Here is a 27,256-nt window from a genome sequence, read left to right on the forward strand (position 1 = left end):
CGGCAACCCACCTGTTTAACACTCGTTTAATCACAGGACAACTTACAATGATCAATCAACCTACCAACCAGTATGTCTGTGGATTGTGGGAGGAAATCGGAGCACCCAGAGGAAACACGCACACTCATGGGGGAAACATAGGAGCTGCTTACAGACAACGCTAGAATTGAACTCTGAACTCCTGATCGCCCCAAGCTGTAATAGTGTTGTGCTAACCATTTCAAGGATTGGCCAATTGGAGGGATAGTCTTGGGAAAGGGTGGCAATGGCAGAAAGGTTTGTAAGTGACTGATATAGTTTAGGCTGGAAAATTGGTATGCTAAAAGCAAGCTGCCCACATAAACCTAAACTTTGAAATTGCTTTACTGCATTGTGACATAAAAGCATTGTTGGGTAATACTAACATTTAATTTTAAAGTCTTATAAGCAACATAATCTTCAATCTTGAGATCTATAGATCACCATGGTTAGAATTCCCTGTTCTATTGCAGCAATCTGATGCAAGTCACTAGAAATGACTATACTTAGCCTCATATCTGAGATCTGTGCAGCTACCAGAATACAAACTGTACACTTCCAGCTACCACTGCTTTCATCATTAATATTGAACTGGTGAGTTGAACAGCACTCTACCAGTGCTGGAAGGACTGAGAATGCTGGAAACACTTATTGGGTGAAGCAAGGGTCTTTGATCTGTAATGTTAACACATGTTTGTCCTACAGTTGCAGCTAGCACTTCTGTTTTTATCTATTATTAGTAAAAATAATACCCACAGGAGGCAGGGGGTTCTGGCCAGGAAGTCTAATCTGTACTAGATTAGTGTTTTTTTTCTTGCAATACAGTACAAATGAAGCCTGATTGAGAGCATTATGAATTCTGCAATTCCAGCAAATCCCTTTGTTTATCTGGTCCACTGCTTTGGGCTGAAGGAAAAACTTGTTTAGGGAGATCATTTAAGGTCCGTAATGCAACTGAGCAGTAAACAGTGAGATTTGGTAGATGATAGCACCAGCATCCTGGAGTGATCCTAAGGCTAGGAATCTGAGTGGTTCTATCCTTGACTTCATCCAGGCATGTGTAGGGACTATAGCTGAGGCTGCAGGAGGACAACGGATAAGATGAGACCTTGTTTAAATAGTGCTATTTCAAGGGAACAGGAATGATGAAAAGCTACTTGTTCTCTAAGTTAGAACAGTAACTTTTTAGATGGAAAATGGTCTCCAGTGGAAAATCTGACCCTACTTACTAGGTGGACCTATGTGAAGTTATTTTCAATCTATTCTGTATCTATTTTGGTAACGAGAGAGAATATTAAGCGTGAGGTTTCTAAGCAGAGGAGCTCATTATCACAGATGAAGTGAACAGCTGATAGAGCAAGGCCAGGAGTTGCCAATCCAATTTATAACTTAGTTTGCCAAATGCAATACAATTTCTAATTCTTGTGAACTTTCTAAACATTACTCTTTTAGCCATAATTTACTCTTGGTCATGTGAGTTACATGAACAATTTACAGATTATTTTACAGCCAGACTGGTTACTATGTATCTGAAAATATTATCAGTTTGTTGGTTTCCCTTAATCAGATGAAGGCTGTAAAATTGCAACCAGTTGAAGTATGCATAGTCATTGACAGGAATATCACGACTTTCATGATAAACTCACACTTTGGAATTTCTATGTGAGTGTAATCCATTTCACTCTGTAATCCCAATAAAATATGCTTGTGAGATGCAAAAAAACTTAATAAAGGTCATTGTTTGTTAAATATATTTTCGCCAGGCTGCAGCAGGGTTTTGCAGCATTGACATTTGACTTGAGGATTTTGTTTTCTCTGTTTTTGCAGGGTATGGCATTTACTCTTGAAGAACGGCTGCAGCTTGGAATTCATGGCCTGCTCCCACCATGCTTTTTAACTCCAGAAGTACAGGTTCTCCGTGTCCTTAAAAGCTATGAGACCAAAACCAATGATCTTGACAAGTATGTTTTTAAAAATCTTCAAATTTATCAGACATATGACAGATGTACAACTGGGGTGATCTTAGTTTTCATTTGCATTTTCTTTTTGAAGAACAATTTTGAATACAGGAACTCCTCAACTCACACTCTAATTGGCCAGCTTCTTCCTCGGAGCCAGGACTGGGGGGAGGGGGGAGAAAAAATCAGCCAGCTTAGCATACATTCAGTGAGAGCCAGGAATTTGAGAGAACAAATTTTCAGATCATTTTGTTTTACTTTAGTTTGAGAATATGCAGATTAACCTGGGAAAAAAATTAAATACAGTGGGTTCTGGTTAATTGGGCCATCGCATCGGATTATATAGAACTACTCCTGAAGAAGAAAATCTTATCAAGAAAATAGCTGGGTTCCTTTCATTCATTCAGGACACTATGCCAATTAATTGAGGCAGGAGACTTGCATTCGTCGACAGCATTGTATGAGGGCAGTCCATTATCTGCATTAGGTGTCTGCGCTGATTTTGTTCATTTACAGTCAAGGAACGTGACATGCATAAATTCCTCCTTCGATAAATATTAGGAACAATTACACAGCTTTATAGTACTGCAGTAGTATTGGTAGTGTTCTAATTTGCTCTGTATTAAATTTAAATACATAATTTGTTACTGTCTTTTTTATACCTTTTTAACTATTTCCATGAAACTTCAGTTAATTGAGGTAGCCGCTTTATTGGGTCAATAGGGTCTTGATGTGTCCCAATTAACCGGAGTCCACTGTGTTCCCTTATGAAGCAAATCGGCCATTGTCCATGTTGCACCTTTTAATCCTGCAAAATGTCCCAAAAAAAATTCAGAGCAAACCTTGAAGTTCAAGTGGAGATTCCAGAGCAGGTGACTAAAATCTTAGCAAAACAGACGTTCTCTAAGTGAAAAGCTTTAAAAGATGATTTAGGAGATATGTACTGTTCAATGGAATTGTGTGTCTAGATTTTTAAAAGAAGTAATGTAATATAGAAAATGAAATGAAGTCAGATTCATAGAATGAATCTTGGTTGTTTCTGATCAGAAAATTTTCAGCGCTACCTTTTTAATTTGCGAAAACTTTTAATTTGTTCACCTATGCAGGTATATTATCCTTATGACTCTCCAGGATCGGAATGAGAAGCTTTTCTATAGAGTACTTACTTCCAATATTGAAAGATTTATGCCAATTATCTATACCCCCACTGTGGGCCTGGCATGTCAGCAGTACGGCCTTGCCTTTAGAAGGCCGAGGTGAGTTGATATTTATGTTTCACTAAGTTCATCCCCCAAAAAATTTATAATGGGAAATACAGCAAATTTAATTGTGACCAACTAAATTCAGTATAAGAACTAAATTGCAGAAATCTTAATATTAAGTTGCTTTCAATGCCCCCATTACTTTCAAGTGCAACTACCCCTCTAGAACCTTGACCAATTAACTATTCTTCTATCCAGCTTGGAAACTGATTACTGAAACAAAAAGCTGTTTCATTGTAAAGGCCACTGGAGGTAATTCCAAAGCTGCCCCTTCTCCGTTTTGATGTGTTGTCCATTCCCAGCTGTACTTTTGGTTTTATAGCCAAGTAGGTCAGTCCTACTGATTTTCGTCCAAGATAGTTACCTTGGTTCATGTTGGACTGGGACAACTATCCTAAATGTAAATCCATTGAAACTGGTATCCTAGATGGAGTTTTAACCTTTTTAAGTAATGGGGAAAGATTTTAATTGCAGTTAACCATAAAAGTTCAGTGGCCAGTAACAATAAGGTATCTGAGCATATGTAGTATTAATAATGCAAGCACCTAAGTTTATTGTAATATGCAAATAACATGTTTTCACAGGTGCAATGAAAAACTGACTTGCAGCAGTATCACAGGCCCATGGCATTGTATGAGCAACATTCACAGAAAAACGTAAACAGGGCTAGAAGGACCTATTACCATGCTTTATCTCCAACTGAATTAATTATACACATTTTTACAATAAAACACAAAAGAGCAAAATAAATCCATTTTAGTGCAAAGTGGTCAAAATACTGCTAACCTGTAGATATTAGGGTTTTGATGGTTGGTTCAAGAATAAAATAGTTGAAGGGAAGTAACTGCTCCTGAACTTAGTGTTGTGTGACTTCAGGCTTCTATGTATCTTGCATGAAACAGTGGCATGACCTGAGTAATGGGGATCTTTGATTATAGATGTTGCCTTCTGTAGATACTGCCAATGAGGGGGAGGGATCTGCCCATGATGTATTGGGCAGAGTACACTACTCTCTGCAGCTTCTTGCATTTGTAATTTTCTTCCCAAGTTGAGAAATAATTTTCTTCTTAAATTGTATTGTGAAGAAGGGTTAAACCATGAGCTACGAAATGTGAAAACCAGAATACATCCACTGCCGTCCTGACAGTTCCAACAAATCCTAACCTTATTATTAAACCCGCTGATAAAGGGGGTGCTGTTGTAGTCTGGCGTACTGACCTCTGCCTTGCCGAGGCACAGCGACATCTCGTGGATACCTCCTCTTATTTACCCCTCGATCGTGACCCCACTAAGGAGCATCAGGCCATTGTCTCCCACACCATCACCGACTTTATCCGCTCAGGGGATCTCCCATCCACTGCTACCAACCTTATAGTTCCCACACCCCGCACTTCCCGTTTCTACCTCCTACCCAAGATCCACAAACCTGCCTGTCCTGGCCGACCTATTGTCTCAGCTTGCTCCTGCCCCACCGAACTCATTTCTGCTTACCTCGACACTGTTTTATCACCCCTTGTTCAATCCCTTCCGACCTATGTTCGTGACACTTCTCACGCTCTTAAACTTTTCGATGATTTTAAGTTCCCTGGCCCCCAGCGCTTTATTTTCACCATGGATGTCCAGTCCTTATATACTTCCATCCCCCATCAGGAAGGTCTCAAAGCTCTACGCTTCTTTTTGGATTCCAGACCTAATCGGTTCCCCTCTACCACCACTCTGCTCCGTCTAGCGGAATTAGTCCTTACTCTTAATAATTTCTCCTTTGGCTCCTCCCACTTCCTCCAAACTAAAGGTGTAGCTAAGGGCACCCGTATGGGTCCTAGCTATGCCTGCCTTCTTGTTGGCTTTGTGGAACAATCTATGTTCCGTGCCTATTCTGGTATCTGTCCCCCACTTTTCCTTCGCTACATCGACGACTGCATTGGCGCTGCTTCCTGCACGCGTGCAGAACTCATTGACTTTATTAACTTTGCCTCCAACTTTCACCCTGCCCTCAAGTTTACCTGGTCCATTTCCGACACCTCCCTCCCCTTTCTAGGTCTTTCTGTCTCTGTCTCTGGAGACAGCTTATCCACTGATGTCTACTATAAGCCTACTGACTCTCACAGCTATCTGGACTATGCCTCTTCTCACCTTGTCTCTTGCAAAAACGCCATCCCCTTCTCGCAATTCCTCCGTCTCCGCCGCATCTGCTCTCAGGATGAGGCTTTTCATTCTAGGACGAGGGAGATGTCTTCCTTTTTTAAAGAAAGGGGCTTCCCTTCCTCCACTATCAACTCTGCTCTTAAACGCATCTCCCCCATTACACGTACATCTGCTCTCACTCCATCCTCCCACCACCCCACTAGGAATAGGGTTCCCCTGGTCCTCACCTACCACCCCACCAGCCTCCGGGTCCAACATATTATTCTCCGTAACTTCCGCCACCTCCAACAGGATCCCACCACTAAGCACATCTTTCCCTCCCCACCCCTCTCTGCATTCTGCAGGGATTGGTCCCTACACAACTCCCTTGTCCATTCGTCCCCCCATCCCTCTCCACTGATCTCCCTCCTGGCACTTATCCGTGTAAGCGGAACAAGTGCTACACATGCCCTTACACTTCCTCCCTTACCACCATTCAGGGCCCCAAACAGTCCTTCCAGGTGAGGCATCACTTCACCTGTGAGTCGACTGGGGTGATATACTGCGTCCGGTGCTCCCGATGTGGCCTTTTATATATTGGCGAGACCTGACGCAGACTGGGAGACCGCTTTGCTGAACATCTACGCTCTGTCCGCCAGAGAAAGCAGGATCTCCCAGTGGCCACACATTTTAATTCCACATCCCATTCCCATTCTGACATGTCTATCCACTGCCTCCTCTACTGTAAAGATGAAGCCACACTCAGGTTGGAGGAACAACACCTTATATTCCATCTGGGTAGCCTCCAACCTGATGGCATGAACATCAACTTCTCTAACTTCCGCTAAGGCCCCACCTCCCCGTCGTACCCCATCTGTTACTCATTTTTATGCACACATTCTTTCTCTCACTCTCCTTTTTCTCCCTCTGTTCCTCTGAATATACCTCTTGCCCATCCTCTGTGTCACCCCCCCCCGTCTTTCTTCCCGGACTCCTGTCCCATGATCCTCTCGTATCCCCTTTTGCCTATCACCTGTCCAGCTCTCGGCTCTATCCCTCCCCCTCCTGTCTTCTCCTATCATTTTGGATCTCCCCCTCCCCCTCCAACTTTCAAATCCCTTACTCACTCTTCCTTCAGTTAGTCCTGACGAAGGGTCTCGGCCTGAAACGTCGACTGCACCTCTTCCTACAGATGCTGCTTGGCCTGCTGCGTTCACCAGCAACTTTGATGTATGTTGTTAGTTCCAACAAATTGTACACTTAATCAGAATCAAGTTTAATATCACTGGCATATGTAATGAAATTTGTTGTTTTGGGACAGCAGCACATTGCAATACATAATAATAAAAAACTACAAATTACAATAAGAAATGTATATTTAAATTTAGTAAGTAGTGCAAAGGGCAAAAAAAAAGTTAGTGTTCGTGGGTTCATTGTCCTTTCAAAAATCTGATGGCACTGGGGACGAAGCTATTCCTGTAATGTTGAGTGTGTGTCTTCAGGCTCCTGTACCACCTCCTTCACTGTAGCAGTGAGAAGAGGGCAGGTCCTGGGTGATGGGTTCCTTAATGCTGGGCACCTGCTTTTTGGGGCATCGTCTTTTGAAGGTGTCTTCAGTGCTGGGGAGGCTCGTGCCCATGATGTAGCTGGCTGAGTTTCCAACTTTCTGCAGCCTCTTCCAACCCTGTGTAGTGGCCCCTCTGTACCAGATTATGATGCAACAAGTTAGAATGCTCTCCACAGTACACATGTTGAAATGTGTGAGTGTGTTTGGTGTCATACCAATTCTCCTCAAACTCCTAATGAAATATAGCTGCTGTCATGCCTTCTTTGTAATTGCATCAGTGTTTTGGACCCAGGATAGATCTTCAGAGATGATGACACCCAGGAACTTGAAACTGCTCACACTTTGCATTGCTGATCCCTCAATGAGAACTGATGTGTGTTCCTTCGAATTTCCCTTCCTGAAGTCTACAATCAATTCTTTGGTCTTACTGACATTGAATGTAAGGTTGTTGCAACACCACTCAACCAGCTGGTCTGTCTCGCTCCTGTACAACTCCTTGTCACCATATGAAATTCTGCCAACAATAGATGTATCATCAGTATATCTATAGATGGTGTTTGAGCTGTGCCTAGCCACACAGTCCTGGGTCTAGAGACAGCAGAGCAGTGGGCTAAGCACACATCCTTGATTGTCAGCAAAGAGATGTTATTTTTGATCCACACTGACTGTGGTCTCCTGGTGAGGAAGTTAAAGATCCAGTTGCACAAGGAGGTGTAGAGGCCCAAGTTTTGGAGCTTGTTAATTAGAACTGAGGGTATGATTGTGTTGAACACTAAGCTGTAATCAATAAACTACAGCCTAATGTAGATATTGCTGTTGTCCAGGTTATCCAAGGCTGAGTGGAGGCCCAGTGAGGTTGCATCTGTTGTATGCCTATTGTGATGTTAGACAAATTCCAGGTCCTTGCTTAGGCAGGGGTTGACTCTAGCCATGACCAACCTCTTAAAGCACTTCACAGATGAGTGCAACTGGATTATAGTTGTTGAGGTAGTTCACCCTGCTGTTCTTGGGCATTGCTATGATTGTTGCACATTTGAAGCAGGTGAGAACTTCTGTCTACAGCAGTGAGAGATCGAAGGTGTCCTTGAGCACTTCTGCCAGTTAGTCAGCATGGGTTTTCAGTGCCCGGCCAGGTACATCATCAAGGCCCTGACACCTTGCAAGGGTTCACCCTCTTGCAAGCTGTTCTGCAGTCAGCCTCTGAGACCAAGATCACAGAGTCACCAGATGTTGCAGGGATTCACACAGGTGTAGTTTTATTCTCCCTTTCAAAGTGTGCTTAAAAGACATTGAGCTCATCTGAGAGTGAAGCATCACAGCTGTTCATGTTGTTAGGTTTCGCCTTGTAGGAAGTAATGGCATGCAAACCCTCCCAGAGTTGATATGTATCTGATTCCATCTCTAACTTAAATCGGAATTGTTTTCTTGCCTTTAAAATAGCTTTTGGTAGGTTGTACCTTGACTTCCTGTATAGCTCCAAATCACCGGTCTTGAATGCCACAGATACAGTCCTTTGCAAACGACTAATCTCCTGGTTCATCTACGGCTTTCGGTTTGGGTATGTCCAGTATGTTCGCAAAGGCACACATTCAGCAACCCAGATCTTTATGAAGTTGGTGACAACTGTGGCATTTTCATTCAGATTTGAAAGTGAGTCCCTGAACATTGCCCAATGCGCTGAAGCAAAGCAGTCCTGTGAGCGCTGATCTGCCTCCCTTGACTGTGCCTTCTTGGCCCTCGCCACTGGTGCTGTGGTCTTTAGTCTCTGCCTATGTGCTGGGAGTAGTACAGCCAGGTGATCAAGACTTTCCAAAGTACGAGCATGGGATGGCACAGTGAGCGTTCTTGACGGTGGTAAAACAATGGCCAAGTGTGTTATCTTCAGCACTCACATAAAGGCACTAAAGCTTGTTGTAACCTGTTAGGACTATTAATGTGCAAAGTGAATAGCCTTCTAATGGCAAAATCTATGTTGTAAAATTCCACTCAGTCTCTCTTGAAAGAAATATATTGGGCTGATTTGATCAGACCCAAAAATTCAAGTGTCCCAGACATGTGGTAATAAGTGAACAAGCACAACAAAGTAACTTGAGCCTAATTTATTACTGTATCATAAAATAGAAAACATAAATAAACCACACAAAATACAACGTAGCAAGTCACAGAGATTTCCACAAAGCTTTTAGGGATCACGATTCTTAGTCACCAATTGATTGTCTCTGGTGTTGGGGGTTCTCCAAATTCCAGCTCACTCATGGAACTACAGCTGGGTCATAGTTTCCAGTTCAGGTAGGGTCAAAAGAAAGCAGGTGGAAGTAAAGTATCTTATTCTGGTTGGAAATAAAAATTACAAATTTAAAAAAATCTTTCTGCCATTTCTTTCTTCTTCCTTTTTTTTTGAAATAATTACTTCTCTTTTTTGCTTTTCTTTCTGGGTGTAATGGGACATTTTCTTTCCAATGTCATTATTGTGTGCAGTTATTGACCACACCTGGAGTATTGTGTGCAGTTTTGGTCCCCTAATCTGAGGAAAGACATCCTTGCCATAGAGAGGATACAAAGAAGGTTCACCAGATTGATTCCTGGGATGGCAAGACTTTCATATGATGAAAGACTGGATGAACTAGGCTTATACTCTCTGGAATTTAGAAGATTGAGGGGAGATCTGATTGAAACGTATAAAATTCTAAAGGGATTGGACAGGCTAGATACAGGAAGATTGTTCCCGATGTTGGGGAAGTCCAGAACAAGGGGTCACAGTCTGAGGATAAAGGGGAAGCCTTTTAGGACCAAGATGAGGAAAAACTTCTTCACACAGACAGTGGTGAATCTGTGGAATTCTCTGCCACAGGAAACAGTTGAGGCCAGTTCATTGGCTATATTTAAGAGGGAGTTAGATATGGCCCTTGTGGCTAAAGGGATCAGGGGGTATGGAGAGAAGGCAGGTACAGGGTTCTGAGTTGGATGATCAGCCATGATCATACTGAATGGCGGTGTAGGCTCGAAGGGCCGAAAGGCCTACTGCTGCACCTATTTTCTATGTTTCTATTATTTCCTTCCTTCATATTTCATTGGCTAAGGAAATGCACCAGTATCCTAGAATGACCCATTTCAGCAAATATTGGGTCACTGTTATCTTTCGCTCTTTTGAACAAGGGCAGGCTTTTGCTCAGTCAATTTACATTGTGTAGTCATCCCCTACAATTGGCCTACTGTGTATGGAGTGCATTGCTTAATTCTATCAGCTTTTAAACTATGCAAGGTTTCATCTGAATATCTTGCACTTACTATGAAGCGTGGGTTTAAATGTTCCAGTGACAGATTTAAGTATAACAATGAACTCTTGATGCTTGCAAACAAAGTGGAGCACCAGTAATGCCAGCTGTTAGAGTTTAGGTGGGTCCACATTTACGTATATTGCACTATAGGAATGCAAAGGGCCTGACTTCAGCACTCACTTTGGCCTTTTTATTATTCAATACTTAATTTATATAAGTACAATGCCAGCATACAGAATGATTTCATTTAAATGTTTCCTCTTTTTAAAATGGAGAACTCCAGTGATGCCATCTAGCAAGGATAATGTACCTTTAACAGTCATAACCTATAATTCTAAGGTTTTATTTTGTTGATTATAGCAATATCCGCCCATTCCTGGCACCAAAGTTGATGCTCTAGTGCAAGGGTTCCTAACCTGGGGTCCATGGATCCCTCAGTTAATGGTAGTGGTCTGCGACACAACCCTCGGTTAATGGTAGTGGTCTACGACACAGCCCTCGGTTAATGGTAGTGGTCGACGACAGGGGTCCCCAACCTTTTTTGCATTGCGGACCGGCCGACTGGGGTGGAGGGGGGGCGGTGGAGGGTAGGGTTGCCAACGGACAAGAGTAGCAGTCAAATACGTTGGGTTTGCCCCAGAAAGACTACAATGACCATGAAGCCTTGCGCGGGCACCAGTGCGCATGCGTGTACCTGCCGATTTCTTTTTCTGCAAATCATTTTTGGCAATTCTGTTCGGGGGGGGGTAAGGGTGGTGTTAATCACGACCGGAATATCGGTGATAAGTGGCTAATACACTCAATTTCGTTTCTAAAAGGGTTTATCTAACAAATTTAATATTAAACACACAGCGCATCTTTTCCTTGCATGAATATAGTGATAAGTCAATTATCAGGGGAGGACAGGGGAGCTTGAAGTAAGTGTTGAACGAACTTCCCATAGAAGTGGTAGAGGCAGGTTCATTTAAAGAAAAATTGGATAGGTATATGGACAGGGAAGGAATGGAGGGTTATGGGCTGAGTGCAGGTCGGTGGGACTAGGTGAGAGTAGTGTTCGGCACATTAATATCTGGACTATTCCTCTTCTCACCCTGTCTCTTGCAAAAACGTCATCCCCTTCTCGCAATTCCTCCGTCTCCGCCGCATCTGCTCTCAGGATGAGGCTTTTCATTCTAGGACGAGGGAGATGTCTTCATTTTTTAAAGAAAGGGGCTTCCCTTCCTCCACTATCAACTCTGCTCTTAAACGCATCTCCCCCATTTCACGTACATCTGCTCTCACTCCATCCTCCCACCACCCCACTAGGAATAGGGTTCCCCTGGTCCTCACCTACCACCCCACCAGCCTCCGGGTCCAACATATTATTCTCCGTAACTTCCGCCACCTCCAACGGGATCCCACCACTAAGCACATCTTTCCCTCCCCCCCTCTCTCTGCATTCCGCAGGGATCGCTCCCTACACAACTCCCTTGTCCATTCGTCCCCCCCCATCCCTCCCCACTGATCTCCCTCCTGGCACTTATCCGTGTAAGCGGAACAAGTGCTACACATGCCCTTACACTTCCTCCCTTACCACCATTCAGGGCCCCAAACAGTCCTTCCAGGTGAGGCATCACTTCACCTGTGAGTCGACTGGGGTGATATACTGCGTCCGGTGCTCCCGATGTGGCCTTTTATATATTGGTGAGACCCGACGCAGACTGGGAGACCGCTTTGCTGAACATCTATGCTCTGTCCGCCAGAGAAAGCAGGATCTCCCAGTGGCCACACATTTTAATTCCACATCCCATTCCCATTCTGACATGTCTATCCACGGCCTCCTCTACTGTAAAGATGAAGCCACACTCAGGTTGGAGGAACAACACCTTATATTCCGTCTGGGTAGCCTCCAACCTGATGGCATGAACATTGACTTCTCTAACTTCCGCTAGGCCCCACCTCCCCGTCGTACCCCAGCTGTTACTCATTTTTATGCACACATTCTTTCTCTCACTCTCCTTTTTCTCCCTCTGTCCCTCTGAATATACCTCTTGCCCATCCTCTGGGTCAACCCCCCCCCCACCCCCGTCTTTCTTCCCGGACCTCCTGTCCCATGATCCTCTCGTATCCCCTTTTGCCTATCACCTGTCCAGCTCTCGGCTCTATCCCTCCCCCTCCTGTCTTCTCCTATCATTTTGCATCTCCCCCTCCCCCTCCAGCTTTCAAATCCCTTACTCACTCTTCCTTCAGTTAGTCCTGACGAAGGGTCTCGGCCTGAAACGTCGACTGCGCCTCTTCCTATAGATGCTGCTTGGCCTGCTGCGTTCACCAGCAACTTTGATGTATGTTGTCACCTATTTCCGTGCTGTAATTGTTATATGGTTATATAAGTCAATAGCATCATAACGTTTTAAGTAACATTTGGATATTAAATGCACAGCACATATTTTCCCCGTATGAACATATAAAATCATTGCAACACACCAATATTGCTGAATCAGTGGGAGCTGTGGGTTGAATACTTGTTTTCCTGCAACAACATGGTCCTATCGAGGGGTGATACTCGAAGGGGGTTCCTTATGTCCTGTCTATTCCGCAATTTAGTTTTCATTGCATTTATTGCAGAGATACGTTGGAAATGGAAGCAACATTTTCAGTGCTTTCGTGGCTATCTCAGGATATTTAGCCTTGACTTTGATCCAGAATGCCAGCAGAGACGTTATTGTCAAACATACTTTTCAGCCCGCCGTCATTTGCAAGCTCGAGGAGTTGATCTCCTTCCCGTACTGACATGGATGATGTGTGTGTAATGACTGCGCGTGTGTTCAAGCTCAGCAGTGGGCAGGACAGGGAATGAGGAAAGGTGCAGCTGACTCGTATCGTTTCCTCGCGGCCTGGTAGCACATACTTTGTGGCCTGGTGGTTGGGGACGGGGACCACTGGTCTACGACACAGCCCTCGGTTAATGGTAGTGGTCTACGACACAGTGCTCAGTTAATGGTAGTAGTCTACGACACAGCGCTCGGTTAATGGTAGTGGTCTAAGACACAAAAAAGGTTGGGAACCCCTGCTCCCATGGAAGATTAAGGATCATTGGAAGTACTTAAAGATTTGTTATACGTTCAGGGAATTGAGGATCAAGCAGAGAACAGGAGTTGAGTCTTGAGGCATGGTAGGCATGGTGGGCAGACTTCAAGCTCCAGATGACCTACTCTGCTCGTGTGATCCTCTCTAGTGTTTGCACTTGGTTTGACGTCTCTGCCTAGGGTGTTGTCTGGTGTCTGGTCACTATTTCACTTGGGGCCCAGGCATGGGGAAGGTAGCAGTTGACTCAAGTCTGCACCTTGCCTCTTCTGCTGCAGTCTCAACAGCATCCCACCAAATCGTCATAATAAGCTGAGTGATAACATTTCTGATTGTTCTGAATATCTGACCCAGCCCCTGCAGCCTCTGCTACCCTTAATGGAAAGTTGGCATCCTATTCTAATGTCATATTTAGTTTCAGAGGAAAAATTGCCAATTTCCCCATCTAAAAGGAAACATCATGTATGTCATGCACAAAGAAAAGGAGAGAAAAAAATAAATGAAACACTTAATGGAAAAACAGTCAAATACAGTGCCATTAACTTTTTTAAAATTTTGTTTCCTTAAATTTCTTCTCCACCATTCAAATCAATGAGGAAGTTCTCCATTTACCATGTCAGATCTGCTGAAGGACCTTTAATTAAATTATCCACCTTAGTTGGTGGATACATACCAAGAAAGATCACAGGACATATCAAAACTGACAAAGGTCTTCAATATAAACTTAATCTTTGACAGTAAAAACTTTTTAAAAATCCCACACAGCACCATTATATTGATAAAATGAATTATAAAATGTAATTGAATTATTTTAGGAAGTTGTGATTTTTTTTCCTATTTAGGAACAGAATTAGACCAATCAGTCCTTTGAGTCTGCTCCGCCATTCAATCATGGCTGATTGAATTTCCCTCTCACCCCCATTTCCTTTGATGCTCTTACTAATTAGTAACCTATCAAACTCTGTTTTAAATATACTCAATGATTTGACCTCCACAGCCACCTGTGGCATTGAATTCCAGTCACCACCGTCTATCTAAAGAAATTCCTCTTCATCTCTGTCCTGAAGGGGTGTCCTTGTCATTTGAGGTTGTGTCCTCTGGCCTTAGATTCTCCCTCTCCTGGAAATTCCCTTGAGTTTCTGGATCACTGCTTTCGACAGAAAGGCACTTATGGTTAGATTGCTACATATATTAGCAAAAAACAGTGGTCTGTAGTCCTGTAATTAAAATAGTAAAACATCTGAGACAAATGTTCTTTCTTACACACTTGCAATGTTAAGTCAGCAAAAACAACAGTTATCCTGTACTTTTGAGAATCAGATTTATTACTGACAGAGGTTGTGAAATGTGTTTTGAGGCAGCAATACAATGTAAAGACAAAAATTAATAAACTACAAAAATAGTGTAAACAAAACAAGAGAATAAGGGAGTGTTCATGGGTTCATGGTCCGTTCAGAAATCTACTGGCAGAGGGGAAGAAGCTGTTCCTAAATCATTGAATGTGGGTCTAAGGCTCGTGTATCTCCCCTGTGATGATCTCAATGAGAAGAGTGCACGTCCCAGGTGGTGAGGAGCCTAAATGATGGATACTGCCTTCCTCTGAAGAATTACTTCCAGTGGCTGTCCTGACTCTATTTCATATGCAGAATACTGCTAAGCTTCAAGTTTTCAGTATCAGAACCCATAAGTATAAGCGATTGGAAACATTGGGCAACAGATTTCACTCTGGTTTGGGACACAGAAGAACTTAATCCATGAATGCATGTTCTTGTAACTTAGCTTCAACAAGCAATATTCAAATCTGTATTTCAGTTTCAAAATGTGTGGGAGCTTCTGTCAGTAGGCAGAAAACCACAGACGAAGCATTAGCTGGGTATTCCGTGCTGTCTTTACGATTATCCTGTGCTTGAGAAGCAAAGCTGCATGTGTGCCATTCAAGACAACGTCTTAAAATATATTATGTTAATTGCAAAATAGGGTCAAAGTATGGCTTTCTAATATAACGCATTAACATCCTGGAGTGTTTTTTTTTAAATTGTTAAACTTTGCTGTTATTCTCTAAATGATACTGATGCATGAACAAGGATAGATGAGCAAATGCCAACCAGAGCCTAATTAGTTGTGACTTGGTAGGTCAGGCCACTTACAATTTAATTGTTTTTTATATATTAACTGGAATGGAAAACAGAAGCTAGCTCTTTTTCCCATTTTAGAATAAATTATAGTTGTGATTAGGAGTAGAACTAGTCTGTTTTACATTAGTGCTCATCTTCAAGCTCCTATTATGACAATTCCACTAAACAAGTTGTGAATAGCACTCAAGGTTTAATCCCAAAATTTTTCTTTTGCCTTTGTTGTTGCATACAGCAAACATTCTTATTCCTTTTCTTCCAGAGGACTGTTCATTACTATTCATGACAAGGGCCATATTGCTACAATGTTAAACTCTTGGCCTGAAGATGTTATAAAGGTAGGCTTATTTTCAGCATCTGCAAATCTATGTTGATTGTGACTATATGTGTGATGTTGAAGCATGACAATTAGAAAGTCAGGCAGGAAAAGAACATTGCACAGAGTTTAATGTTTGCTTTCTTCATTTCTTGAGAGAGAAGTTTCACTGGTAGATCAAGTATTTATTGCCTCTCCCCATTTGCTCTTGAGAAGGTGGTGGTGATGATGACATAGAACATAAAAATCTACAGCACTTTATAGGCCCTTAAGCCCACAATGTTGTGCCAACCATGTAACCTACTCTAGAAACTGCTTGGAATTTCCCTAGTGCATGGCCCTCTATTTTTCTAAGCTCCATGTATCTATCTAAAAGACTCTTAAAAGACCCTATTGCATCTGCTTCCACCACCATTGCCAGCAGTGCATTCTACGCACCCAGCACTCTCTGTGTGGAAAAACTTGCCCCGACGCCCCCTCAGTACCTATTTCCAAGCACCTTAAAACTATGCCCCCTCAGGTTACCCATTTCAGCCCTGGGGAAAGGCCTCTGGCTATCCACCCCTCATCATCAGGTCACCTCTCATCCTTTGTCGCTCCAAGGAGAAAAAGCCAATCTCACTCAACCTATTCTGATAAGGTACGCCCTCCAATCCAGGCAACATCCTTGTAAATCTCCTCTGCGCTCTCTGTACAGTATCCACATCCTTCCTGTAGTGAGGTGACCAGAACTGACATACCATCTTAAACTGCTTCAGTCCTGCCAATGAATGTATTCCCACAATAATTTAGACATAGACCAGTACAGCACTGTACAGACCATTTGGCCCCTGATGCCAATTTATACTAAATGCTCCCCTATGTATCATCCATATCCCTGGGCCCGAAATGGCAACTGTTTATTCCCATTCATAAATGCTGCCTGACCTGCTGAGCTCCTTCAGCACATTGTGTGTATTGCTCTCAATTCCAGCATCCTCAGTACCTCTTGTATCCATATCCCTTCATTCCCTTCTTATTCATGTGTCTCTCTAAGGGCCTTTTAAACTCCACCAAACTATCTCCATCTACTACTATCCCAGTCATCTACCATGCACTGTGACAGTCCTGATGATGGGTCTTGGCCCAAAACATTAACTATTTATTTCCCTCCTAAGGTATTGTCTGACTTGCTGAGTTTTTCCAGTATTTTGTGTATTGCTTAAGATTTCCAGTACCTGCACAATCTCTTGGTTTATGCTTTTGTCCTGAAAGGTTTGAACTTCCTGCTTGTTGTTGGAACTGCTCTTATCAGTGCAAATGGAGAGCAACCCAACGTGCTCCTGACTTGTGCCTTGCTGATAGTGGATAAACTTTTGTGGTTTTGAGTTACTTATCACAGGATACCCAACCTCATACCTGTTCTTGTAGCTTTGGGTATTCAGATTTTTGCTTATTAGAGTTTTGATTAACCTTTAAATAAAACTCTATATGACAGATATTTAATACAGCTGAAATTCATGAAAAATCATAGTATTAATCCAACCAAGGACTGGGTTACAAATCCATAGCCATAGCATATCTTTGTACTCTCAAAGCTGCCATCTGATACTTCCAGGGTTGTGGTGAAGGGAGCCATGTGGCCATGGAGGGGATAGTTAGGGTGCAGCAAGTGCTTAAGTAAGTGGACATTAGAGACACCAACACAGTCCAGTGAAATAGGCATGGATCAGGAAGATGGTAAGAATACATGAGGTTAGATGGGACTGGGGAGGAGATTGGGTAAATTGGGTTGGCAACAACCAAGAGTATGGAGTGATTGCCACATCAGGGGTAGGGAAGGTGCATTTGGGATGTGGCCACACAGTTGGGGACGTGGGGGAGGTGGTTGGGTCTGGTGATGGGCACTGTTCCTTCTATATTTTATTTACTGCTGTACGAATCAACCATTATTCTGAGCAGAAAATTTTTACATGGCCTGACATCTGCATGGTATTTTAAATGACTTTTTTGTAATATGCATGCTATGAATATTTAGAATCAAAATTGAAAAATCCCATACTTTTAATTTTATTTGATAATTGAAAGGTATAATAAAATACAGTACATCAAAGAAAACCTTTCACATTTCATAAACCTTTTCTTCTCTGTCGTATGTAACAAGCAAATAAATTCATTGTCAATCACACTATTCAGATTGATTTCACACCCAGATGAAAAATGTGTCTTAATCCTCATTAGATCATCCAAATGTCCCACTTGTAATCTGTTTCTGGATTTACTTTTGAATAAATTCATAAGAATGAATCTCAGTTCACAGTCAGCATTGGAAGCTTGCAATATTCCAATGATATCAACAAGAATTGACAGTTCTTTTCTTTTTGTGTTACGTACCCCGTAACTGGGTTGCCAACCCAGCAGAAATGGACCATTTAGTTGGAGTCTGGTTTAACAGAAGCTAATAAAGTTTTATTAAAGAAATAAGTAACACAGTACTCTAATCATAAGGATATAAATGCAACAGGTTAGCGATGATAAAACACACGTACACAGAACTAGGGTAATAGGAATCAATCAAGCTCTATCGCAGTCTAGGGGTAAAATGATCAGTCTCAAGTGACGCAGAGTTCAGTTCAGCTTAGTACAGTTCTCAGTAATCGTCGTTGTGCTGTTGGAGAGAGAGAGATGCAAATTTTGATTCAAACAGACCTTTGATGTTCTTCGCAGTTAACTTTCGGGCGGACCCTTTTTTTTATGTCTTCTGTGGTCACCAACTGTGACCCCTCCGTTCTGGATATGACCGTTCTTCCGTGGTGAATCCGGCACCCAAGCAAGGGCAGACACACACACCAGGTTCCCACCGATCGTACCCTTTTCACCCTGTGCGTCTATGGTCGGTTCCCACAATCAGATCTCCAAACTCTCACCAACTTGTGGGGGCACACCGCTCTTCCAGGGTCTCGTTATCTCATGATCTCATGGTGTGTCGTGCCTTAGCGAACCTGTTCTTTTTATCCCCCTGCTGGGGTATCGCCTGTCCATCAAACTTCAAACAGTTCAGGTTTAAAGCAATCGGTCTGTCAATATCTGAAATCTGTTTCTTTCTCGTTAATCTCTCTTCTGTCTTATTAGCATTTTGAATGTTTCTCCATTGTCTCTCTTATCTCTCTCATCAGCATCAATCTTCTGATAACTTGGTTTGTCGTCACATTTGTTTCTAAGCACTTAATTCAACATATCACTGAATGTTTTAATTGAATCCATCTCAACTTTCTCAGAAACAACAAATTTGAAATCACAGTATTGCTGCGAGATTTTTGAGGCAATGCTTTTTTTGTGGTTCGTAACAGTAGCTGAGTATTTTTTTTTGTCAGTCTTACACCATTCTCCTTTCCAAATTCAAAATTGGTTGTGTTTGCAATAGGGATAGGGTTAAAAGCTCTTAAGTCATCATCAGGAAATCTATTATCCACGTGATTACACACACATTGAATGAATTGAATAATAGGTAATAATCGAATAATACCAACATCAGAGCTTATGGATGCAAGCGGATCTTCCACTTTATCACTTGAATAAATGGTATTGCCAAAATACTGTGACTGTAACTTGCTAATTTTTGTTTTTGCATACTGCAGTGCTTCAATTGTAATCAAACAGCTTTTCTGAGGAATTTACAAAGAGATGCCAGATCTTCTAAAACATCATTAAGGACAGTTAATGCTACTTAGATTCTGTGGATTGGTCAAAATCTTCAGCCAGTAGTTGCTGATTGGACTGTTACAATCATTAACTTACCCTTTGGAATACTGGATCAAAACTTCATAATTCCTCATTAAAGTAGTAATGCAAACTGGTTTGACAGCCATCTTACTTCATTTAGTGGTCTAAATTACACAACTTGACATTCTATGACATTAGCTAATTCTTCTAGCTTTCCTTTTTTAACCAATGAATTGCTGCACATTGTGTACATTAGCAGTGTTTCTACATCCTGCATAATTGATAGTTATTTCCATGCGTGGTCTAATCCCAAGTCTTCTCTGTGTGCAACACAATGTTGCTCAAACAGATGCTTTATTTCTTAAAGAATTGCTGCCACACCATTATTCTTATCAAGCATAACATTAGTCCCATCTGATGTAAACATCACCATCTTCTGAATATTAAGATTGTTGTTGACATAAGTTTTTATTGTTTATCAATAGTGATACTGTCATGTTGTGTTTTGTAACTTCAAAACATTAAACTAATTCAAAGGAAGACATGGGGAGTCTGAAGTGCGGGTCAAACTTTGTGCTTACTTTAAGCGGCCCACATGTATCATGTGACAGCGTAATGACGTATGCAATTAATGTATTTTACTTACCCATAATGAATTATTTTAAATGAACAAGAATGCTTAATCAACCAATATATATGTGAAACACTCTGGTTTCCTTGGCTGCGTGAGTCTATGGTGAGTCTATATCTTCGGCCCCGCCAAATATATGAGATTGAGGTGCGAGCCCACCCCAAAACCCTGTTTGTGTGGATGCTGAGTAATTCGTTACCCTGTTACAAATGAGTGCCTTGAAATAGCAGACAGTACACCGCATACAATTAAAAGATTTTAGCTTTATAATTCTTAATTTGACTGAAGGGTTAGAGAAGAAAAGAACAGAAAGGAAGGGCCCAGTTTAATGAAACAGTGCACAAGTTGGAGCTCACAGTTTCCTCAAGTCACTGATCCTCAATCAATCTTACCCTGTGCTTCGCTGAACCACAGTCCTGGTCTGGGTCGAATCCTATGACCTCTTCTCTCCGCCATCTTCTCTCCATCTCTTCCAAACCACACCGAGAAGAAACCCAAGCCTAACCTTAGTGTCTCTCACCAGAGAAACCTCTCCTTCGATTCGACCATCCTAATGGGATGGCAGACATTTCTCCTCATCTACCTCCAACAATAACCCAAACATAAGCGGAAAACAAACAAACATAGCTCGCACCGAACAGCACAAAATGAACTACATACAGCATAACAGTTATTACATATATATAAGATTAATCAAATATTATCAAAATATTAGCTACACAACAGTCCTTCCTTCTTAGCTATAAACTCCAACTCAACAGCAATGCATCTCAACTATGTACACAGCGTCTAATACAACCACTATATACGTAGCATAGTAAGTTTTAACTAGTCCCACTCAGGCTTAAAGATTTAATTGCTGCGGAGGATTTCTTACTCTTGTGGGATAATGTCTTTCCTGACGAGGAGGATCACTCTGGTTGGCGAGTGGGACTTATTGTAATGAAACAGTATCAGCTTCTGGGGCCTCCTCCGTGATCTTTGTCAGAGTTGACTGCAGGAAGTGGTTCTGACAGCTGTAGACACTTTTCTCTTACTAACTTTTTCTTCTAGTTTGTGCATCTTGATCTTGGGAAGGTGCATTTAATTCACTAGAGTATTCTCTCATTAATCCTTCTATTGCTCCCTTTATGATCTGATCACTTCTCTTGGTTTCCTCATCCACGACATTGTCTGACAAATCCTCTGTTTCTGTATCTCCATTTGCAACTTCCTTTTTGTCTCCCACTTGAAGTTCATGCAATAGCCTTAATGCACGCAGAGTAGATTCTGGTTCTTGAAATCACAAAAAACCTCATGCTTGCAACTTTCTTGAAGCATCTTGAACACTCTTCCAGCTTAAAACATAGCCACTTTTCACAAGTAACTGCCTGATTAACATATCAGAAGCTTTCTCAGATATGTTGCCTATAAAAACTGTTGTAGTCAGACTGTACGATTTCTCTGAGCAGCATGGTCTTTCCTAGGTCCAATATGCTTTCCAACCAAAGGCACAGAGGTTGGCACAAAACCTGTTTGCTGTTGCTGGGCAACAGTTCATGGTGTTTGGTATGGAGACCGTTGTGACATTATCCAGTGCCTTTCTTAATTCACTTTCCGTTGGCTTAATTTCAGGGGATGGGGCATGTAATTGGTGAATGGATCTCCAATCAGGTTGTAGTTGTCTCAGCCAATCACATCCCCACAACACTGGTCTTCCTGTTTTTACCACATGCAAGCTCAGTGTGGCTTGTTGGTTGTTGTGTTTTACGGTTATGGATGTCATTCCCACAGGAGTTATCTTTCCTCCAGTATAAGTTCTTAGTTGAATATCTGCAGGCTTCAGTTTAGTATCGTTTGAAATGCCATTCAAACTCATTTTGTGGAATGACTGAAACAGCTGAACCAGAGTCCAATTCTATTTTAATTAATTTGCCATCCAGTTCTGGCATGGTTGCTTGTCTGTTATTAATTTCCAAACTATAAATTGCAAGGCTACACAAGTCTGTGTCACGCTCATCATTATCAGATTTTTCATCAACAGCGTGCAGATTAGTGCTCTTTTTGAAACTGCAACTTGACTTTATAGCTTTATCTCTTCCCTGTGTAGACCATTTATTTTAGTCTCCCTGACCTACTTTTTGTACGTATCTTACTTTGTTGCATTTTCTGCAAGTTTGTCTCGTGTATGTGAACCCCCGCCACACCAGTAACACAGTTTGTTCGGCCAGGCCACTTTCTGATTAGGCAATGCAATTTTGTTCACGCTCACTTTCATTCCTGACTGCAACTCAATTACATCTCTGTCTGCAGTTTCCATTGCAATGGCAAGTTCTGCTGTTTGTTTGACTGTAAGCTGTGCTTCATTTAGGAACCGTTTTTGAGCACTTTCTTTTAACATTCCACGAACTAAACAAGCTCTCAGTGTATCATTAAGCCATTACCAAACTGACAATCTCTTCAATTCAGTAATGTACGCTGAAATGACTCTCCTTTTTGATTGTCCTTAGGAAACCTAAGGCATTCTGCAATCAACAAGGGCGTTGTTTCTAAATGCACCCGCATTACTTTTACAATAGCAGCAAAAAGCATTTCTGATGGTTTAGTTTTTAGCAGTCAAACTTTGAAGTAAACTGTATGCCTTAAAACCTAGTGCACTAGGCAAAATTGGCTCTCCATTCTCATTGGCTATTTCATTTGTTTCAAAATAGTGTTCCAGTAGTTCAGTATACATGAGCCAATTATCCATTGCGTAATCAAACTTGGTAATCTTTCTGATGTAGCCAGCTGTTTCTGATTTTGTTTTTAATGATTGTTATTGACTGGCACTCACCGTTTATGAACCCTGAATTCATCTGTTTCCTGACCTTTTAAAAAAAAACTCGATCGTGTTTTCCTTTCCAAAGAACATGTCTTGACTGCTTTAGTTTTACACTCAACTGTTTCTCCGCGAGTTGGGGTGCCATTTCTACTCACTGATGCGAACATCTCACTCGTTTTAACAGGTTGGTAGCCATGTCAGGTTCATTTTAAAAGTACTTCTTTGCCAATGTTATGTTTCGTCATTTCAAAACATTGAACTATTTCAAAAGAAAATGTGTGGAGTCCGAAATTCGGGTGTAACTTCATCTTTTACTTTTAAGCGAGGTGCGCACGTATAATGTGGTAGCATGATGACTTAAGCAATATATGTATTTTACGTATAACCCATAATTATTTTAAACAAGAATGCTTAATCAACCAATATATGTGCAAGATTACTCAAATATTATTGGAATATTAGCTACACAACATGTCATATGCAGTTAGTTTCAAAATACCCACGAACGAGCATAGGAAGTTTCATTTACTGGCCGAAATGTAAAATACCAATGTAATGTTTCTGGACAGAAATATCTGTACTTTTGTCAGTGAGTTGTGTGTACATATTTCTACAATTCTTCCATTACCTGTTTCTTAAGCACAAAGTTGATGCACTCAACAAATTCAAATGCATAGTCCTTGCAGCACCACCTCTCTGGTATATTTACACATTTGGTCACATGGGCATGAATTTCTTGCATAGAATGCATAGGAGCACTCATTTTAATTACCAAGATAATGTTATCAATTACCACTTTGACCATATCAGAGTTCGACTTTTTCAGTTAACATGCACAAAACTCCATATTTTCTCTGGTTGTGTAAGTTGGTAACTGCATCTATATAAATGCTCCGATTAAGATGTAGTTTTAAGTAATCGAACTTCCATTCTTCCCATTTTTTTTTCCACTACTGAACTCGCCCCTAACTTTCGCTTCCGCACAAACGATACATACAACATCACCAGTATCTTGATATGTAAAAACATATTGCCAAATTATTTTTTTTTGTTTTTGATATGAAGGTGTAACTCAGTATCTGAGTTGCAAAAGCTATTCTACCTTAGATTTTGTACATGCTTCTTGGGTTTTTCATTTTGACGTCCTTGGGCTATGAAAAATCATTATTAATTGAAAAATTTAACAAGTTAAGTTGAAAGATTTATAATTATAATAAAATTATAATTATAACTGATAACTGCAGTCACGTAAACAATTTTATGGAAGTGAATTTTTACCTTGTCCTGACAATTTTTTAAAATTTTAATTTTTTTTAAATTTAAGATTATATATTTTTACCAAAAAGTAGGAATATAGAATTGTTCATATCAAAGAAACAAGCCACAACTCAACAGAAGTGAACAATATTAAGCATAAATGTTTCAGTGGTCTGGCAGTTTATTTAAATGATCTTCCATTCTGTGTTTGTTGTTAGAATTTGTAATAGCATTGTACTTTGAGACGCTGACAATGGAAATGCATTGAAGCTCTAAAATCTTTCAAAGTAAAGGCTATGTATTTATTTAGAGCGTTTATGGATTATATTCATTAACAGATAATTACAGGATATTTCAGAATTATATTAACACAGATTTAAAAATTATATTAGCACAAAAGAAAATTCCAGCTGCAACAAAGGCTGTGTGTGGGAGCATTTCAGTTATTATGCAGCCACGCCCCCAGCAGTGTAGAGGGAACAGTACTGATGGAGTTGCAGGTAGCTGTAAGGTTTGTGTAAGTATTTCATTCACAAGCTCTGCACTGCAGGAATAAAACCTAGTGTCCTTTATGGATACCCACAGGAATATATCCTAGTTTCACAGAAGGATGTTGCATAGGGAATGGTGACATAAAAAATGTGTCCTTGGCACAGAAATCATTTGATGGGTTGGTATAAATTTACCTGGAACTGATAATTCAAACCAATTTATTCTGTGTTAAATCAATTTTCTCTTCCTTTGGGTGCACAAAGCTGCAGGAGGCTATCAGATTTCTAGATCCATTGAAATGAATGGCACTTACACAGAAATATTAAGAAAAACATTTGAAAAGACTGAAGTCCTTACAGGGGAAATGTTGAACACTAGATTAGAAATGGACTACATTGATTAAAAAGCTGACATAACAGACTGTAATAGCTCCATGTTATCAATATTTAGGTATACAATGGTAGTAAATTTAAAAGTTATCTATAAGAAATAATTTACTGAGTGAATGTTATGTTGGGTTCAAAATTGTATGCTGCAATTTGATCAATGTCATCTTTTGTGCTGTAAATAATTGGCTGGCTTATCCAACATGTTCTTCACCAGGTTCTTAACATTGTAACCACAATATGCAGCACTTATCAAACCTCTGCAACCATGCTGAAATTCCAGCTGATTTGCGTGTACAGAAGATCATGTGACTGACTCATGCACAGATAGTATCAGCCAAAAAAGCAGGCACCTCAGCCTTCACCCTCCTCCGTAAACTGGATTTTCTTGTTCATTATGATTCATGGACACTGTACTAACAATTTTCTGATGCATAATCAATGATCAAAGTCCTTGATCAATTGTAGCACTTCTACTTTTGCCTTTAATCAATGAATAAAAGAAAACAAGAAGTCAGTTAGTTTACCCAGCTTCATTGGCTTTATCCATCTTTTGATTCAATTGTTAGGCAATTCTTATTTAATCAACTATATCCATGAAAGATTATTCCTAAACATCACCTTTGCCAGACATTTGATACTTCATAAGCAAAATAGCTTTCACTTCATGTTACATCTGTTAAGAAATTTACAGTGGCATGCAAAAGTTTGGGCACCCCAGTCAAAATTTCTGTTACTGTGAATAGTTAAGTGAGTAGAAGATGAACTGATCTCCAAAAGTCATAAAGTTCAAGATGAAACATTCTTTTCAACATTTTAAGCAAGATTAGTGTATTATTTTTGTTATTGACAATTTTAGAGTGAGAAAAAAAGGAAAGGAGCACTATGCAAAATTTTGGGCACCCCAAGAGATTTGAGCTCTCAGATAACTTTTACCAAGGTCTCCGACATTATTTGGCTTGTTTAGGCTGTGGCTTGTTCACAATCATCGTTGGGAAAGGCCAGGTGATGCAAATTTCAAAGCTTTATAAATACCCTGAAACTTTGTCCCAACAATCAGCAGACATGGGCTCCTCTAAGCAGCTGCCTAGCACTCTGAAAATTAAAATAAATGATGCCCACAAAGCAGGAAAAAAGCGTTTTCAGGTAGCCGTTTCCTCAGTTCATAATATAATTAAGAAATGGCAGTTAACAGGAATGGTGGAGGTCAATTTGAGGTCTGGAAGACCAAGAAAACTTTCCGAGAGAACTGCTTGTAGGATTGCTAGAAAGGCAAATCAAAACCCTGTTTGACTGCAGAAGACCTTCAGAAAGATTTAGCAGACTCTGGAGTGGTGGTGCACTGTTCTACTGTGCAGTGACACCTGCACAAATATGACCTTCATGGAAGAGTCATCAGAAGAAAACCTTTCCTGCGTCCTCACCACAAAATGCAGCATCAAAAGTTTGCAAAGGAACATCTAAACAAGCCTGATGCATTTTGGAAACAAGTCCTGTGGACTGATGAAATTAAAATAGAATTTTTTGGCCGCAATGGGCAAAGATATGTTTGGAGAAAAAAGGTGCAGAATTTCATGAAAAGGACACCTCTCCAACTGTTAAGCATGGGGGTGGATCTATCATGCTTTGGGCTTGTGTTGCAGCCAGTGGCACGGGGTAGAGAGAAGAATGAATTCAATTAAATACCAGCAAATTCTGGAAGCAAACATCACACCATCTGTAAAAAAGCTGAAGATGAAAAGAGGATAGTTTCTACAACAGGGTAATGATCCTAAACACACCTCAAAATCCACAATGGACTACCTCAAGAGGCGCAAGCTGAAGGTTTTGCCATGGCCCTCACAGTCCCCTGACCTAAACATCATCGAAAATCTGTGGATAGACCTCAAAAGGGCAGTGCATGCAAGACGGCCCAAGAATCTCACAGAACTAGAAGCCTTTTGCAAGGAAGAATGGGCGAAAATCCCCCAAACAAGAATTGAAAGACCCTTGGCTGGCTACAGAAAGCATTTACAAGCTGTGATACTTACCAAAGGGGGTGTTACTAAGTAGTGACCATGCAGGGTGCCCAAACTTTTGCTTTGGACCCTTTTCCTTGTTTGTTATTTTTGAAACTGTAAAAGATGGAAATAAAAAAGTAATCTTAAAATATTAAAGAAATATGTCATATTTAACTTAATGCCTTTTGGAAATCAGGTTATCTTTTACTCACTTAGCTATTCACAGTAACAGAAATTTTGACCAGGGTGCCCAAACTTTTGCATGCCACT

The 27,256-nt window shown here is 41.0% G+C and overlaps 1 protein-coding gene across 1 annotated transcript in view; it reads left to right on the top strand.

The window, feature by feature from the left end:
• Positions 1 to 27,256, top strand: part of LOC134349495 (NADP-dependent malic enzyme-like) — a 161,458-nt gene that overhangs the window by 74,771 nt on the left and 59,431 nt on the right. Inside the window, exons 2-4 of the mRNA XM_063053893.1 lie at positions 1,846 to 1,979; positions 3,083 to 3,232; positions 15,665 to 15,740. Coding sequence (XP_062909963.1) covers positions 1,846 to 1,979; positions 3,083 to 3,232; positions 15,665 to 15,740 — 360 coding nt within the window. The remainder of the gene's footprint in view (positions 1 to 1,845; positions 1,980 to 3,082; positions 3,233 to 15,664; positions 15,741 to 27,256) is intronic.

This window comes from Mobula hypostoma, chromosome 7 (assembly GCF_963921235.1).
Source record: "Mobula hypostoma chromosome 7, sMobHyp1.1, whole genome shotgun sequence".
Taxonomy (NCBI): domain Eukaryota; kingdom Metazoa; phylum Chordata; class Chondrichthyes; order Myliobatiformes; family Myliobatidae; genus Mobula; species Mobula hypostoma.